This window comes from Ochotona curzoniae, unplaced genomic scaffold (assembly GCF_017591425.1).
Source record: "Ochotona curzoniae isolate NIBS_2020 unplaced genomic scaffold, NIBS_Ocur_1.0 contig_3190, whole genome shotgun sequence".
Taxonomy (NCBI): Eukaryota; Metazoa; Chordata; class Mammalia; order Lagomorpha; family Ochotonidae; genus Ochotona; species Ochotona curzoniae.
This window is the reverse complement of record NW_024465751.1, coordinates 15,720,780-15,737,108: the sequence shown is the minus strand read 5'-3', so window position 1 is coordinate 15,737,108 and position 16,329 is coordinate 15,720,780. Positions and strand designations below refer to the sequence as shown.

General features: G+C 43.2%; 1 protein-coding gene across 3 annotated transcripts in view; it reads right to left on the bottom strand.

Moving 5' to 3' along the window:
• Window positions 1-15,890, bottom strand: part of TRPS1 (transcriptional repressor GATA binding 1) — a 246,893-nt gene extending 231,003 nt beyond the window's left edge. The window contains exons 1-2 of one of the 3 annotated variants that reach the window (XM_040979393.1): window positions 15,373-15,890; window positions 13,740-13,866 (exon numbers count right to left, since the gene is read on the bottom strand). Coding sequence is in view for 1 of the 3 variants with exons in the window: in XM_040979392.1 (XP_040835326.1) it covers window positions 14,686-14,695 (10 nt within the window). In the remaining 2 variants the exon portion in view is untranslated. Of the gene's footprint in view, window positions 1-13,739; window positions 13,867-14,685; window positions 15,056-15,372 lie in introns of those variants that run through there. The other 2 variants (XM_040979394.1, XM_040979392.1) reach the window with 2 other exon arrangements.
• Between the last annotated feature and the right edge of the window lie 439 nt (window positions 15,891-16,329).

Genomic DNA, 16,329 nt, shown 5'->3' with positions numbered 1-16,329 from the left:
CAAACCAAAAAATAAAAAGGGGCAAAGCTGGCTGCTAAAAGGTAGAGGAACACCCACACTCTAAAAGCACAAGGTCCTCTCTACCTGGTCACACACAGCCCGTGAACCAGCCCATGGACCAGCCTGGCTGCCCTCCCTTCCCTGCCCGTGGACCAGCCCAGGAACCAGTCCGTAGATCAGCCTAGCTCCCCTCGTTACCCGTGGACCAGCCCATGGACTAGCCTGGCCCCCTCTCCTTACCCGTGGACCAGCCTGGCTGCACTCCCTTCCCTGCCTGTGGACCAGCCTGGCTCCCTTCCCTGCCCGTGGACCAGCCTGGCTCCCTTCCCTGCCCGTGGACCAGCCCAGGAACCAGTCCGTAGATCAGCCTGGCTCCCCTCCTTACCCGTGGACCAGCCCGTGGACCAGCCTGGCCCCCTTTCCTGCCTACTTCCTTCTCCTTCTAGTCACTCTGGAGCTGTCATCATAAACAGCTCAGGAGATGTCTTACAGCCAGCATCATCTCCAGACTGCATTTACCACAATTCCTTAAAACCAGAAGTGGATACGGCAGAGGCATTGGGGTTACAAACTGTAAATTCCACTTATGGAGAGCAGGCTGCATTTACTCCCAAGACTGCAGAATAAAACAGACTGAACGGTAAGACGTATCACAGGGTTTAAGTTGAACACTCCTGAAGTCTAAGGAATTCCTGCTTTTCCAACACAACAAAGTAACTGATAACAACCAACTACAATCACAACATTAGTATTGATGGTATACAACTTAAACAGTGGACCACAGCTGAAAAAAGGAAAACAAAGGGGTACATTCATATTTTTAAAAACTGTCATTTTCATTACATCTGCAGATGGAAGTTTAACAACATTAATAAGAAAACCATTTTAAATGAGGTTCTTTAATTATTCTTTAACAAAATTAATTTTTCTCTCTGAAGTTTATGTAAAATGCCATGAATACAGTTTGATAACTAATTGCACAGTTCAGGTCTAATCTCACATATGCTGGATACAGTTTTTCAACATGCCATTAGCAGCACAGCGTTGATAAGAATAAAGAAAAATCCAGTTCCCTGGGGAGTGGGGGGGAAGCACTAAATCAAGTGGACCATTTTTAAAAGTTTGGTCTCTCCACAGATAAATGTGCGCATTTGAAACTGAAAGGAGATGAGTAATAAAAACAAGCTTCTCCATCAGGATGATGTCCTAGCCAGTGCTTCAGTACCAACCAGATTCTGTGGCAGCAAATCCCAAGAGGCTTCTACCGCTAAGGGGTTTGAAAGAAACTTGAACTCCAGGATTTCTGATTTCTTCTAGTTTTCTGAGACAACCTCACCTCACACCAGATTCCTAGGTCATCAGAAGGTACTGAGAAAGAACTACTCTAATATCAACTTTTTGAGAACCCATTTCTCATTGCATACTTATATGATTTTAATTCGACTCACATCCATCTGAAAAGGAAAAAAATAAGGATTAATGAGTCTCAACTGTTAGACTGCCTCAACAGACATCAGAAGTCTAAAGTATCTGACACAGAAAGTTAATGGTCACCAGACACCGATTCCGGTTTAGTCCTTTAAACAGTGAAAATCCCTCAGTGTTATCTGCGCTCTTCTTGTTGGTAAAATAATGATTATGCTAGAGCAGGTAAAATAAGCCACAGAATCGCTTTCTTAACTAAACAAAAGGAAATAGCAACACAACACACAAAAAAATTTTGAACAACCAATTTTAAACTAACGAAAAAAAAAAAAAATCCAGCCCATAAGAAAAACGACTCATTGGAAAGGGCCTACTCTTCCACAAGGGAAGATGGTTTAAAAAATATTCTGAACCCTAACTTCATATTTTCTTTTCATAGAAAGAAGGTTACACATCCATGAACAACACAAACTATCAGGAAAAGTGGTCGAGGGGGCGGGGAGGAGCCCTGGGGGGAGGTACAGGGTCTACACCAAAGTCCTCGAAGTAAGAGGAGCATCCCAGGACCACATGGTTCGCCTCGCCTCTGTACTGGGCAAGATGACTTAATTCATTCTTCGCTCCCTTTCTTTGTTAGATAGCACTGCAGATAGAGCATATTAAACTGAAATGTGTGTTCTATTGAGCTCAGATTGCAAATACTTTAACATGACCATCTTTTGTCAAAATAAGTTTTTAAATTATTTCTTCAATGACGTCTATGCAAATAAAGTCCTATTAGAGAAAGATGCAACAATCTGCTGAAAATCTTCATTCCTTCTCTCTAACTAGGAGCTGTGAAATAAATCTAAAAACACTGGCCTGGCTCCTCTATTACATCCCAAGTGGGTAAATGCTTTAAATTACGCTTTCAAAAATAATACATCAAGCATGATTCAAAATCGTCACATTATTCTAATTCCACAACACTGTTGTGATTACACCTAGCCAAAAATGTTGGCAGAATGCTTGCCTGACATCACCGAAACAAGGAGGTGGGTGGTTGAAGTGACTGCATTTCCAACAGTAGAGACACCAGAAGGCTGCGACCGTGCCTGCCCCAGCAGCGGCACACGTCAGCTCTCACCGGCAGCTCTTTCCAAGCTCTGCTTTGGGTCCTGGCTTAGGGATGCTACATGAGCAAGTTGCTATCTATTTCTTCAAGACCCAACGCCTTTCTCCCTTACCAGAACGTTCATCAGCAGTCCTGAAGAATGCTATTTCCTGCTGGTAGAAATCTGATTTATTTTACACAATTATAATTTAAGAATCTCAATCATCTTAAGTAAAGCACTTAGTGAAAAAAAAAATGCAAGTAAAACCAGAAAAAAAAATCTTTCTGCTTATATAAACATCTTTATATTTTAAAACGTCAGATTAAAGTCTCTATGTCCGGATTTTATTTTAACATGATGCGTTGATACTATTTCCTATACTCCTATAACTTTGAAACAAGTCTACACTACTATTGCAAACTAATTTCAGTGCTGGTGTAATTTTTCTTTCCATCAACAGAAACAAAAATGCGTAAGAGCTAAATGAGAAACGACTAAATGTCATGTTATCTTACACCATTCCTAACATTCCATGAACTATAAAGGATGATTATATGACTTTTCCACCACCATTTACTTGAAGTAAAAATAAGTGTGAAAATTACATGTGAAGAGATTTCTTCCTAATGACTCAGAAATGCCCAAAATACCCGATCACAGAAAGGTGTGGCAGGAGAAATGACACGACTGCTCTCCCAACTTGTGATGCATACAACGATGTTCTGAGCAGCCATCGCAGAAAGCTAATACTAAATGAATGCAAAATTAATTTCTCCTTTCTGAGAAATAACAGCAAGTCTGTACTAAGAAAACCCTGGGAAGAAAAATTAAGTCTTTCCTCTCCTTTCTGAAAAACTGGCCAAAAAAAAAAATAGAAACTAAGTATTTCAAAATCAGTGCACTTCAAGCAGTCTAAGAAATTGAAAAATATTTCTCTCAAAACCAATCCAGAGTCCAGGTTATCAATTTGGAAATCAGGGAAGCACATTTCCTTTTGAGAATCAAAAACGTTTTAAAGCCAAAAATTCAAGTTAACATCCCAGTGATTAACTCTGGGATTGCTTCAGCCAAGAACAACTTTCGGCACTTACAACATAAAACTGTCAGTTTCCCCTGCTTGGAGACAAAACATCCAAGAAGCAAACATTCGTGGCTGTATTTTCCTAGACAACAAAGACAGAACTAACTTTTATAAAAAGGTAATCACACTGTCTCTTCTTATGCTATTCAAACTGCAGCTCCCAAAAATCATTCACAAATTCCAAACTCGAGAACTCTCCTTAATGGATGGTAGGTACTCTGCTAGCTCCCAGCACTGCCTAAAGAGCCTGCGAGAAATGCCATGGCTTCCACACACAAGGATGTTACCTCAACCTGTGGTGATGCTACCGAGGGTGAGCTAGCACCAACAGACTGTAAAGCTACTGAAGTCCTCCCGGGGCTGAGAATAGAATAATTGGCACTCCGTAATCCGGGAATTTAAAACACACCTGTGGTGTGCATCTTTCACGGCTCCCTTTCACCTCACATGAAGACAACACAGATCTCAAGCACTCTCCATGATCAGATGGCGCAATTCATTTGTATAAACCTGGACTCCAGGGTTTAGCACAAAGCACTGAATAATTAAAACCATGTAGTCCTTTTTTTCCAGAAATATGTCATAGTTGATGCTGACAATTATTTCAAAAGTTTTCCACGATTTACTTCAATTTCATTCAACACATTTTCTCCCAGAAATAGAGTGGCAAATGCCTGCTACACATGAAATCGCAAAATAGAATGACTGTGTTACTGTATAGCTTTGTCCTCATATACCATCCAAACATTAATATTACCAAGAAATGTAGGTAGGCATCCTACAGCTGGCACACTTTTCCACTGAAACGCTAAATCCTAACTCCTCAAAAAACTGAAATGTTAGATCTTCAACAAGGGAGAGAAAAAGGGAAAGATGAAAAAAAAAAGTAATAAAGCATGTCAAAATAATCCAGATCAAGCATGCCTGGTCTCAGCGTAATTTTCTTTAGCATCCTCAAAATCAACGACTTCACGCAGCGCCCGATCTCCGCTGACTCCTCTGAAAACGATCCAGAAGATTTTCCAAGAGGAGGAATTCTAGCTGCACTTCCAAATGCCAGATTCACTCACGAGGCCTTGCATGCCTGACGGAAAGCAGCCCAGTAGCACAGCAGAAGCTGCAGAACGCTCTTGGGTCATGCAGAGCAGAAACCAAGGGGTGTGACCCCACTGGCGTTTATATGACATTCCCAAGTACCTCAGGCGCAGAGGTCACAGTTTTGTATGTCAAAAATACACCAAGAAATAAGGCTATGGGCACCAGTGGCTCCTCCCCGCATCACGGATTGTACAATCCTCTGGTGTCCCCTTGGGACACGTGTGTGTGTGTGTGTGTGTGTGTGTGTGTGTGTGTGTGTCTGTGTGTGTTTCAGAAGGAAATAAGGAGAGAAACAAAAAGGAGAAGCGCCTGCTTATATCACAATCTACTCCAGTTCCCTGCTTAGGAGCACCGTTAGGCTCAGTTTCAAACCTGTAATACTGCCAATAACAGACGGAACTATCCTGAGGGTGAGGCAAATACGGATCTACGTGCTTAATGTTAACAAGGAGATACTGATTGTTCTGGATGTAAAAAGTGCATGAAATATATGTCTGTGGCTGTATACAAATACAAGAATAACTTAACGAGTTTATGGGACCCAGAATTAAATTAGCGGTAAGTAAAGTTTAGTCAAAAAAAAAAAAGAAAGAAAAATGTTCAACTCACGCACACTTTCTTCCTAATCCACAATTTCCACGGATTCTGACAGGGCTCCTGGGTTGCAGGAATTTAAGGTTTTTCTACCAAAATAAGCTTATTAATTCAGTTTTCCATGAGTTTTTGGAAGCTTTCTCAAATACGTAACATGAAAGGGCTAAGTGTTGGACAAATGAACTTACATAATCACGTGTCGATAAATATACATAAAATGTGCGGAATTTGGTTTTTATGCTGTCTGAAATGTTGTTTCTTCCCCACAGCTTATGAAAATGCAAAAAAAAAAAAGCAAAATGTGTTTTGCATAATTAGAGCCTAAGAACACATTCAAAAATAAAATAAACAGGGATGGGATAGAAAACACACCATTTGTTGTAATCAAGGTTTGAATGACAGGGAGTTCCTCATAGCCATTTACCACATCACACGACTAAGGAAGGAACGAGTCTAAAAATGAAGGAGAAATATCTCAACTATTTGCTTATAAGTTACAGAAAATATTTCATCCACCCATTACCTGAATGTATTGCTACTTATACTAGGCACTTTTACCTAATTGTTCCCAAAACTTTCCTCAGAACTGCAGAACCAATTTTGCAATTATCTTTAAAAAGTGTAGTCTTGCCATGATAATTAAAGACAGCATTAAATATAAGCATTCATTTTTAATTTAGACTTTAATCTGTTTAGTTATAAAATTTCAGTAGCCCTATAGAATACAGACATAAGATTTTGAAATGTTTCAAAGAAATATCAAGAAATGATTGATAAGGAATTAATAAGCATCCAATAATTAAGCAGATAATGAGAAAATTAACATTTATATGACCGAACATGATATTCACCGGTTAAATGGTAGTTTTTAAACTGAACTAGTCTGTCTTTCAAGAGCATTTAGCAGCAGCAGCAACAAAATAGTTAAGGGGGAAAAAAACGGCAATCTGTCTTTAAGCAACACGTTTATGCTCAGCGCTCCTTCAGAGTACCCAAAGAATGGGCTGATCCATTCAGTTCCACAACTTGCAGAGCAAAGCTGCGAGGACAGGGAACCATTTTCACACGGAAAATCTGATATTGAATGTGTGTGCCAATCGTGTTCTCATTTGAGAACCAAAATTATAATTAAATTAACCCTTACATACCTGCTGGGATGCATTAAGTCAGGAAATAAGACATTTCAAAGACTAAGATATTACAATTGCACACAGCGCCTGTAAGGCAGACGCATTCTACACCAGTACGAATAGCCCTGCGAGTGCAAGGACTTAGTTAACACAAAGTCACCACTTCATGGGCTGCACTTGTGCACAGCTTAAAGACAGAAAAAAAAAAAACATTAAAAAGCTAAAACCACATTAGTAAGGCTTGAACCCTATCTACACGAAGTGCATCGCGTCACAGCGAAATCTTATTCTACAAACTCGCTATGCCTGTTCACACTTTTTATGATATCCTACATAATATCCAAAGACATTAAAATAGTGATTCCCAAGAATTCAAGGAAAGCTGTATTGCGGAATCTAGTCAAGAGACATAAGTTATATTACTAGTCTGAATTGATTTGTAAGTATCCGACAGTCCTCTGAATCCTTCACATAAAAACAGTTCTGAGCTGAAATATTTTCCCTGTCTTTTTCTACAGATGTTCGCGTCTAAATAACATCTGTATTGCTACTTGTCACCTTAAATTAGGTTCATTCCTGGCTACTATATTATTCAATCTAATAATATTAATACTTTAAGGTCAAGACATATACATTAGATAATAAGATTGCTATTCTTTATCATACTGCACTGCTCCTTAACATGATGCATACAAAGGAATGAACAGATAAAGTATTAGTGCAAACAAGAGATCCGTACTCCCCTCAGAGAAAAGAAAAAAACAGGAATGGAAAATAAACGGTAGACACTTGCGTATCTCCTTCTAAGACTATTCAGAAAAGGCTGAAACAGCAGAGAATGAATCATTTGTTTATTCAAGTGTTAGATGGAATATATAAGTTAACTTCTGTGTTTCTTAAAAGTATTTGGAACATTTTCCAGAGCCTATTTTGACAGTGTCAATTACCTAGATACCAAAGTTGTTGTATTGTGTTGCCCGATGAAATGGGACGTAGTGCAGCCCTCAAAACCAGTATGACAAGCCTGGCAAATAGCATCACACTTAGGTGACGCACAGAATCCATCACCCTAGGGAAAAACGCATTGGGTCATAGTACGAAGTCTTTACATGTTCCATATTATTTCTACATAACGTTCTGAGATGACAGAATTATAAACTATAAAGAGCCAGCCCATAAAATGACATACTCAGAAACAGCCCTGTCCCTTAACTGCTGCACCTCTCAACAGGAATGGGAGTTCTAACAAATGACCTCAGAAGCACTTCTGAAAATACACAGAGAGGTGACATCTTGATGTATAGTTTTTTCCATTTTTAAAATTTTCTTAGCAAATTCAGTGTAGACGTCAGTATTATGAAAAGGAAGGATTCAACATGTCGAAATACCATATTCGTTTCAAACCTCCAGACTTCATAGAGACAGGGAACTCCTCACAAGATGCAAGCTCACAGCACAGACTTCAGAGTTTAGCATAGGAAACTCCATCAAGGTGTACATAAGTGTTATCGGTTGACCACACACGACATACATAGGACACACCAACAATAGCATGCCACTGCATCAACAGTAAGAAGACAAGCCTGGGACAGCTACTGTGTCTACTCCTGGCATTTGTACCATGAAAAGTCCCTTCACACACACACTCTAGGCATGCCACTGCTAACCACCAAAAAGTTACAAAAGCCAAAACCTGTTACCTTTGCTCATGCAACCCTGCTGCTCATCATAGCACAGAAAATGCCATCCTGAATCTTGCTGGAACCAAGAATAGTGCTGGAGTCTTGCAGCGGAGGTAGTGCAGAATGGTTCCAGGCAAAACCGAAAACATATTGTTTAAGTAAACCTTAAGCGGAGGGGACCATATGCGCAATTGATGGATTCTTTTTTTTTTTTTTTTTTTTTGTATCATCTTCCACAAGGCCTCCCCCACCCCTCCCCACCAGTGAGCAGTAAACAAGCGCTGATATTAAAGCATGGCAGTTCCAAATACCTCCCTCTGCTTTCTCCCTGCTGGCTCCACTTTGCTACTTTTCCTTCAGATTTCAAGCAGCAAAACAACATCCAATTACCTTAAAAAGCTAATGACAGACATCCCCATGGCTTGAAATCCGTGTCTGAGGACTTTGTGAAAAACAAAGGAAAAGAAGACTTACTCCAAGAAACCCCTTTCCATGCTGGTGTGAACAGCGTACAGCTTAAGTTCCTAAAGTTTCTTTTCTTTTCTTTTCTTTTCTTTTTTTTTTCCTGACAAGTCCCTACACACAGGAGCGAGAAGCAGAGCAGGAATGCCTCAGAAGTACAGTCTGGGATCTCAGGAGCAAAACGATGCAACCTCTGAATACACTAAATCAGAACTGTCACATCGCTGAGCACAAAACACTCCAAGGATGCCGAAGATGAAGAACAGTTTACGACCCTCACAGACGCCTTACAAGCTCAACTCTTCCTCTGGGATACCTGAGTTTCAATTCAGATGAATCCTTAAATGTGCTCTGGGTGAAGGAGAGCTCAACAAGCAAACAGGAAAAACAAAAAGAAAAAAGAGAAAGAAAGAAAAACCCTCTCGGGAACAAATCCAGGGATAAAAGCAAAGTCCGGGATAAGTTACGCTTAGATTGAATCCTCAGCAAGGATTCCCATCAGAAACTCAGTTCTGATCCCCCTGGTGGGGTGGAGGGCTCCACTGCTGGGTAGAGCATCTTCCCCCGCAGGGACGGAGCACTGCCACAACGCTTTCTGCCCCCTGAACACATTAGCCTCTGAAGGGGTGCTAGACTCTGAAGTTGCCCTGGTGTCAATCAACATCACCAAAGTGTCTCAGAACTGGACAAAGTTCTCTTTGCCTGCACATAGTCAGAAAGGGAGAAAATACAAAATGACTTTTTGTTTTGTGGGGCTGGGGAAAAGGAAACTAAAAGTACTATGTGAAAAACAGGGTTAAAAAAAGGATTATCTAAAAACGTAAGGAAAAGAGGACTGCAACGGAAAGACACCGACCCTTAAAACGAACACTTTCAACCTAAAGGTGTATTTTTGCCCATTACCTTTCCTCTGGACATAAAAATGATGAACACCAACAATTAAACTTTCACATTTTAGGTTCTAACAGGTGTAGCATTCTCTATGCAAGCATTCATTGACCTGCCGCCACTGATAACCTTAATTAATGAATTTCAATTGGAGCAAAACCAAATGTTCCCCCCACACACACACACACTCCAAAATAATACTAAATAAATGAACAAACAAGGCAACACAAACACCACTCTCCCGCAAACCTAAAAACTGTATAAGTTATGGTAACCTGAAGTGCACCAGCCATCACAAAGGGCAATTGGAGAGATCCAGCAGTGCTCAGCGGGAAAGAGTTTTAATAACAGATTGAAAAACAAGAATAAAAATAACTTCATCAACAGGGCCTTTCTTCCTCAGGCCACAAGCCCGTTCTTACTTGAACTTTTTTTTTTTTCCTTAAGAAAAAAAAAGTCATTTTGGCCACTAAAACCAATCCAGAACATTATTAAAAGTTAAAAGCTACCAATTACTTCTGTCTGTTCTTTTAAAGCAAAGTTTGGCATTACGTCAGTTGGTTAAAAGAAAACAAGAGAGAGAGAAAGAGTAGGAGAGAAAGTTTCCTGCTTGTATAAACTAAACCACCAGGGAAGGTGTCTAGCCACTTGTAAACTATTTACTGCAGGTTTTTAAAGAGCTAGAAACATTTTAAAATTAAAGGTTTTTTTCTTTTTTCTTTTCTTTTCTTTTTTTTTTTTTTGCCACGGAGCGTACTGAAGCAGGACAAGCATATACCTAATGTCTTCTCTGGGGAGAGGAGGGTGCTTCAATGTTACTTGTATTTCAAGTATAGCTTTGAATCAGAAAATGATTTCCAATAACGCTTCAAATTTGGAGACACATATAATGTCATCAGTTTTTTTTCAATACTTGAATCTGTGCTCTTCAAGAAAAAAAAATAAGTGAGCTAACCCAGAGTAGGCATCCCTGGTATAGGCAGTTACTGTGGCAGCAGAGACCACTGCGGACTCTCCAGAACTCTGAACAATTCCAGCAACACTCATCCATCGCTCCTTCTGCAACTTCAGCAGGAGTTTGAGGATGCCCAGTGATGTGTTTCCAACCGCAGCCAAGTTCTGTCTCACGGTGCCTATCAGAGAACTTCACCAAAGAGCAGCAAATTCAGTTCTCCAGGATCTGAGAACCGCTGGACAATGTGACAACTCGGAAGGCGAACACACCGGTCACATTAATGACAGTATTTAGCCACGTCATAATTAATAGAATCATTTATACAAGCAAGTGGTTTTAGTCCCGATCAAATTCAGGGATAAATTTTTTAAAGTAGTTACTCTGTCTTCAGCATTGCTTGCTATTATAAAAAAAAAAAAAGATACAGTTGGTAGTGTAGCATGTTTAATTGACTAATCAAGTTTTTAGGAGACAAATCACTTAGATAATTATTTTTAAAAAAAAAAAAAACACTGCCTGGTATTTTCAAGTTTAAAAAAATGCAAAGTGTATTTGTCTTTTCTATGCCCGGCCGTTACAAGTTCCCTTAAAGAATCAGAACAAATCTTTACTTGGCAAATCCTACAAGAAAACCTTCATTTCATACTGAAAGGGAACCCCAGAATTCCCACAGCAGTAACCAACAATTCCTATCTTGTCTGTACGATATCAAAAGATCAATACAGATACCCCTCCATCAGCAAAATACAAGCTGGCCTGCAGATGCTCCACTGAATTTCCTCAAATTTTACTAAATGGTAAATAAGGAAGACAAGAGAGAAAACACACACGGCTGAGCACTGGCTTGTCCATGGCCTCAGCAGTCACACCCAGCAAGAGCAGAAAACGCAGCCTGTTACCTGAGAGCTGGCTGAGGATGAGCGACACAAGACAAGCCCCTCAAAGGTCTCTCTGGCGCGCGCGCTCTCTCTCTCTCTCTGTATGTCTCTCCGGCTCGCTCTCTTGCTTATTTTTTTTATTCTTCAATCAAATTGATTATAAGTTGTGAGCTGCAATATTGGGGGCAGAACTGTCTGAGTTTATAGGTTTCTGCGCCTGCCAAAAACAGATGCAGACTACCACACTCGCTGTCCTGCGGAAACTAAATTAAGCAAAGGCAAACAGCAAGTGGAGAGCTGTCAGTCTGCTGAATGAATGGCTTCATTTTACACACCAGAGAATATCTTAATAAGAATATGTTTTAATGGGAGCTACTCATTTTATTTTAAGTGCATCGCTTTTAACGTGAGCCACTTATTCTATTTTCAGGACATCTCTTACTATAAAAATAAGACTTTTTCTTCTAAATTAGTAGTAGACACCTGTCCAGAACTTTCTTGAAGTCTATGCTGTTTTACAAACAAGGGGATAGTGTTGTTATTGTTGCCTGCCACCAAATGGAGGTTAAAATTTTTAAAAAAGGGTCATCTATATATTCTGAAAAAACGTTCAAAGGCCAATTAGCAATATTTATCTTCATTTCTAATTGGAAGTTCTACTTCAAAATCCTATGCGGCTGGGTCTTTTAGAACTTTGAGTAATGTTTATTTACTTCAACCAAGATGGTTAGACAAGAGTATACTTTGCCCTATTTCTTAATAAAATAAAAAGCACAAATCATCAGTTGGAAACTACAGTTTGCAGCTCTGTACACACATGGACATGAATAGTGACAGAAACACCATTAGAATACTAGGAACTTTAGAGCAGCTTTCCAACACATGCATTCATTTCCCTGCTTCACAGTTTTCCTGTGAATGAAATTTCCTTCTACACAGAAGAGAGATGGCAGAAATCAGAATAAACTAAGAGTGATGCTTCCTGCCTTAAAAAAAAAAAAATACCATATACAGGGTAGAGGTAGGAGTAATTCCTGATTTTCAGTTTGGGATCCTAAACTATTTAATAAGCAAGTCTGTAGAAAATCATAATCAAAAAAAGCAAAAACAACAATAAGATATCATATAAAATACGAGTCGTCTAAATGCTGAATTCCAAATCCAACTCAGACTTCCCAGTGGGCCAGGACCCACCGCCTGCTCCCCGGTAATGCCACCCTTAAGGGACAAAGCAGCAAACTGCAAGACCAGCCCAGAGTCCGACAGCATCTAGAATTCCGAGGACTGACAAACTTTCCGTGAGGAACTTGCCATGTTCCCCCATTTATTCAGAGAGCGTCAGACTTAGTTATTACATGTGTAAAAGTCTTCCACACACATGTGCTCTAACATATAACAGATAATCAGGAAGTCATAAACAGCAGTGTGGCCATGGTAAATAAAACTTGCCAGGAGCGTGTTCACGAAGCCTCACCGAGCCTCACGTTTTACACAAACCAAGCCATACAGCCAGCCATGGAATAGCAATTCCTGCTCGGGATGTTTCACACCGCTCATATCCAGGAATGACGGTCGAACGGGAGCACGTTAGTGGCCCTGGATGTTTAACTGAATTGTAGAGACTTTTTTTTTTTCTTTTATGCCAGGGTACAGCTTTCAAAGAAAGTTACGAAAGCTCAGCAGAGACGAACACGGACAACGCTGACTTGCGAAGATTAAGCAAGTCATTAATACACTTTCACATCAAGGTAAAGAAAGAAATTCTCAGAATGTTGCTATCATTTCCAGACTGTCCTGTCAGCAACACTGCCTTCAGGAAAATCTCGTCTTCGCATGTAAACCCTGTATTTATTCACCACCCTGGCATACTTGGGGAAAGGAAAAAAAAAAACCCACATAATTTTACATGTATTGCTTTTTTTTTTTTTACATTTAGCGGCAGGATGACTGAGAAAGTTTTCCGAGCGAAGGAGCAGCCTGTACAAGGCTGGACAGCAGTGAACTCAGGAACTTTCATTCTCATTTTGTCCACGTCAAGGACTGGCCGCCCACAGGACTCTGCCTGCTGCCCCCTGCGTTTTTAACTCTGGCAGCCTTCTCTCAATGATCAACTTTTCCGAAAAGCAGCAGGAAAAGTAACCCAGACAGCAGCCAGCTCCCGAAGGTTTTCAGCCTGGGAGAGCTGGAGGGCTGTGAAGAGGTGTTGGAAGTTTGCTTATTTTTGCTTTGGGCAACCAGATTCTAGTCCAACCACCAGGCCAAGAATTACCATCTCGTGGCCAGTCTTAGTTCAGGCCCTGTCTGTAACCCCCCCGCTTGTACTTCGACTGGCTCCCACACCACTTCCTGTCCACCTGGAGTGTTTATCAAAGGTCAAGGGACCCACACCAGTTCCACGGGTCGGCCTAATGCATCTCCCATTTAGTTTCTCTAATCTTCTCACTTCACTTACCTTGCTTCAAACTCTAGCCGTGATTTTCCAAAATACGATAAGGTTGGATATTCTATCATAACTGTGATTCATCATTAAGATCCATGGCTCTTAACTCAAAAACTTTCAAAAGTATCAATTCTGAGGCCTAAAAAGATACGGGGGGAAGGGGGGAGAGGGGAGAGGAAGGGAGGAAAGCAGGTCCTAAAATTTAATAAGTCCAGGATTCCCTCTGAACCCCACCAGTCCTCAGCGTCTCACTTCAATTGCTTTAGAGTCCTAGGGCCATAAAGCAGTTAGTGACTTTCCTGGGGGACCAGGGGAAGCACCATCTCAGACAGGTACTGACAAAAAAAGTGCCTCAGCCACACAGACAGGCTGGCACTTGGAACAGCTCACACCTCTGCCTCATGCTCAAATTCTTCCTGGGGTCCCACAGTCCTGGAGTGGCTCCCCAGGGGCGGCAGCCTCTGCCTGGGCCTCTCCAGCATGTGCGTCTGCAGGGGCCCCAAACAGAAACCAGACAGTGGGCAAAGTGCCTGTCCGCCGGGACGTCCCACCACTGTCAGGCACTTAATCACTGGCCAGTGTCCCCTGACCCGCGCGACACATGGTGCATCCAGTCCAGTCGGCAAGCAGAGGAAGTCTGCCCCTTCCTCAGCCCCTATGGAAGCGCCCAGGCTACAAGGCCCTGCCACATGGCAGCGGGACAGGGCACAAACCCCACCTCGGCCCAGCTGCCCAGAGCAGCTCAGGGGCCAGAGGTACATCAGGAGATGCGAAGCCTTCCTTGTCCCTTCAGCCCAGCTGGGCCTTTAAGGGGAAAAGAAAAAAAAAAAAAGTTTGGAGTCTGGCTTTGCAAACTCTTAAAAGCCAGTGTCATGCAGCTGTCCTGCTTGGGGTGGGGGGCCACAAGAAGGCCCCTCTCGCAGACCCTCCCAAACGTTCCAAGCTCCCGCCAACTTACTACTCTGCATGCTGGAGTGCAGTGTGCTCCCCGCTTGCCAGGAGCCCCCAGAAAACTTGCAGCAGCAGCCCCTCGGGTGCAACCAGCTCCAGCTCCTCCGTGAAGCCCGCCCGGTAGGAGAGAATTAAAATCAGCCAGAAAACAGACAGCCAGGGGGACTAGGGCTGCGAGGGGGGAGGGGGCACGGGCCTGAAACTTCTTTTTTTGGCAAATGGGGATTTGTTTTTCCTCCTCCCCGGCGGCTGAACTTGACCCTCCTGACTCCAGGGGCTACTGCAGTTTGAAGTCGCTGGTTTCCAAGGCTCAGATGCCTGAGACCCAGGAGAAGGAGGAGAGAAGGGGGAAAAGGGAGGACTGGGGGGGTTAAAAAGAAAAAAAAAAGAGGGGAGGGAGTAGCGGAGAAAAAAAGAAAAGAAAGAAATCCCACGCGCAAAAAGGAAGAAAGAAAATGCATGTGAAACCCGAGAAGGCTGTACTGGGCTTTCTGCACACTCTCCCTCGGCTTTTTTTTTTTTTTTTTTCCTCCAAAGAAAGTCACTTTTAATTCCCAGGGCTCCCTGCTCCCGATCGCCCACATTTTGCGCACACACGCGCGAGCGCAGCTGGCGCAGCGCGGCGCCCCGGGCCCGGCCGAGGGGCTCCCGCGCCCCCCGCGCCCCTGGCCCGCTCCGGGCCTCCCTTCCTTACCTGTTGATTAATCGTCAAGAACACCCTCGGCAGCCCGAAAGATGGTGGCGCGGCGGCCAGAGCCATGAACCGTCTTCTGTTGTTTGCAGAGTTGATTTTTGATTATTTGGGGAGGGGGGGAGAAAAAGGTCTTTCCTGCCTCCCCCCCTTTCCCTCCCCTCCCCCTCCCTTTATAAAAAAAAAAGAGAGAGAAGAAAGAGAAAGGAAATAGAGCGAGGATGTGCCCGGTGCCGGGTGGGAGAGGGGAGGGGGTGTTGTTTTTTGTTTAAAAAAAAAAAGAAGAAGAAGAAGAAGAAAGAACGAAAAAGAAAAAGAAAATAGGAAGGCGAGAGGGCGATCGGGAGGACGCGAGGTCCGGAGGGAAAGGGGCAGCACCAAAACAGAGGACGCTCGAGATTGCAGTGCGATCGGGTCTTTATCAGAAATGTTATCGCTTGTCAGGACCTCAGTCTCCGCGCATTACGTCAGTTTCAAGACACCAACACTATTAATATCAAAGGAGCCTTCGCGGAGGAAAGCGCCACCCCAGACCGAGCTCCCTTAAAGAGACAGCGCGCGTCCCCGCGCCGCCGCCGCCGCTGTCGCCGCCCCGCCCGGCCCGAGCCCCGCCGGCCGCCCGGCCCGCCCGCGCCCCGCGCCCCGCGCCCGCCCGAGCCCCGCGCCCGCTCCCCGCGCCCCGCGCCCCGCGCCCGCCACCCCCGGCCCCGGCCCCGGCGCGCCCGCTGCGCCACAACTCGGGCCGACGAGTGCAAGCGCGCCGACTGAGACGCAGGGACCCGGCTACCTTCCCGCCCCGCCTCTCCCCCTCGGCCCTCCCCCACCCCGTGTGTGAACGTGCGGAGAGAGAGAGAGAGAGAGAGAGAGAGAGGGGGTGGAGGGGGGGGTGGTAAAAAAAAAAAAAAAATCTCGGGGAATCCGGAGCTGGCCGGCGGGGGACGTACCTCGGAGGAGCCGGGG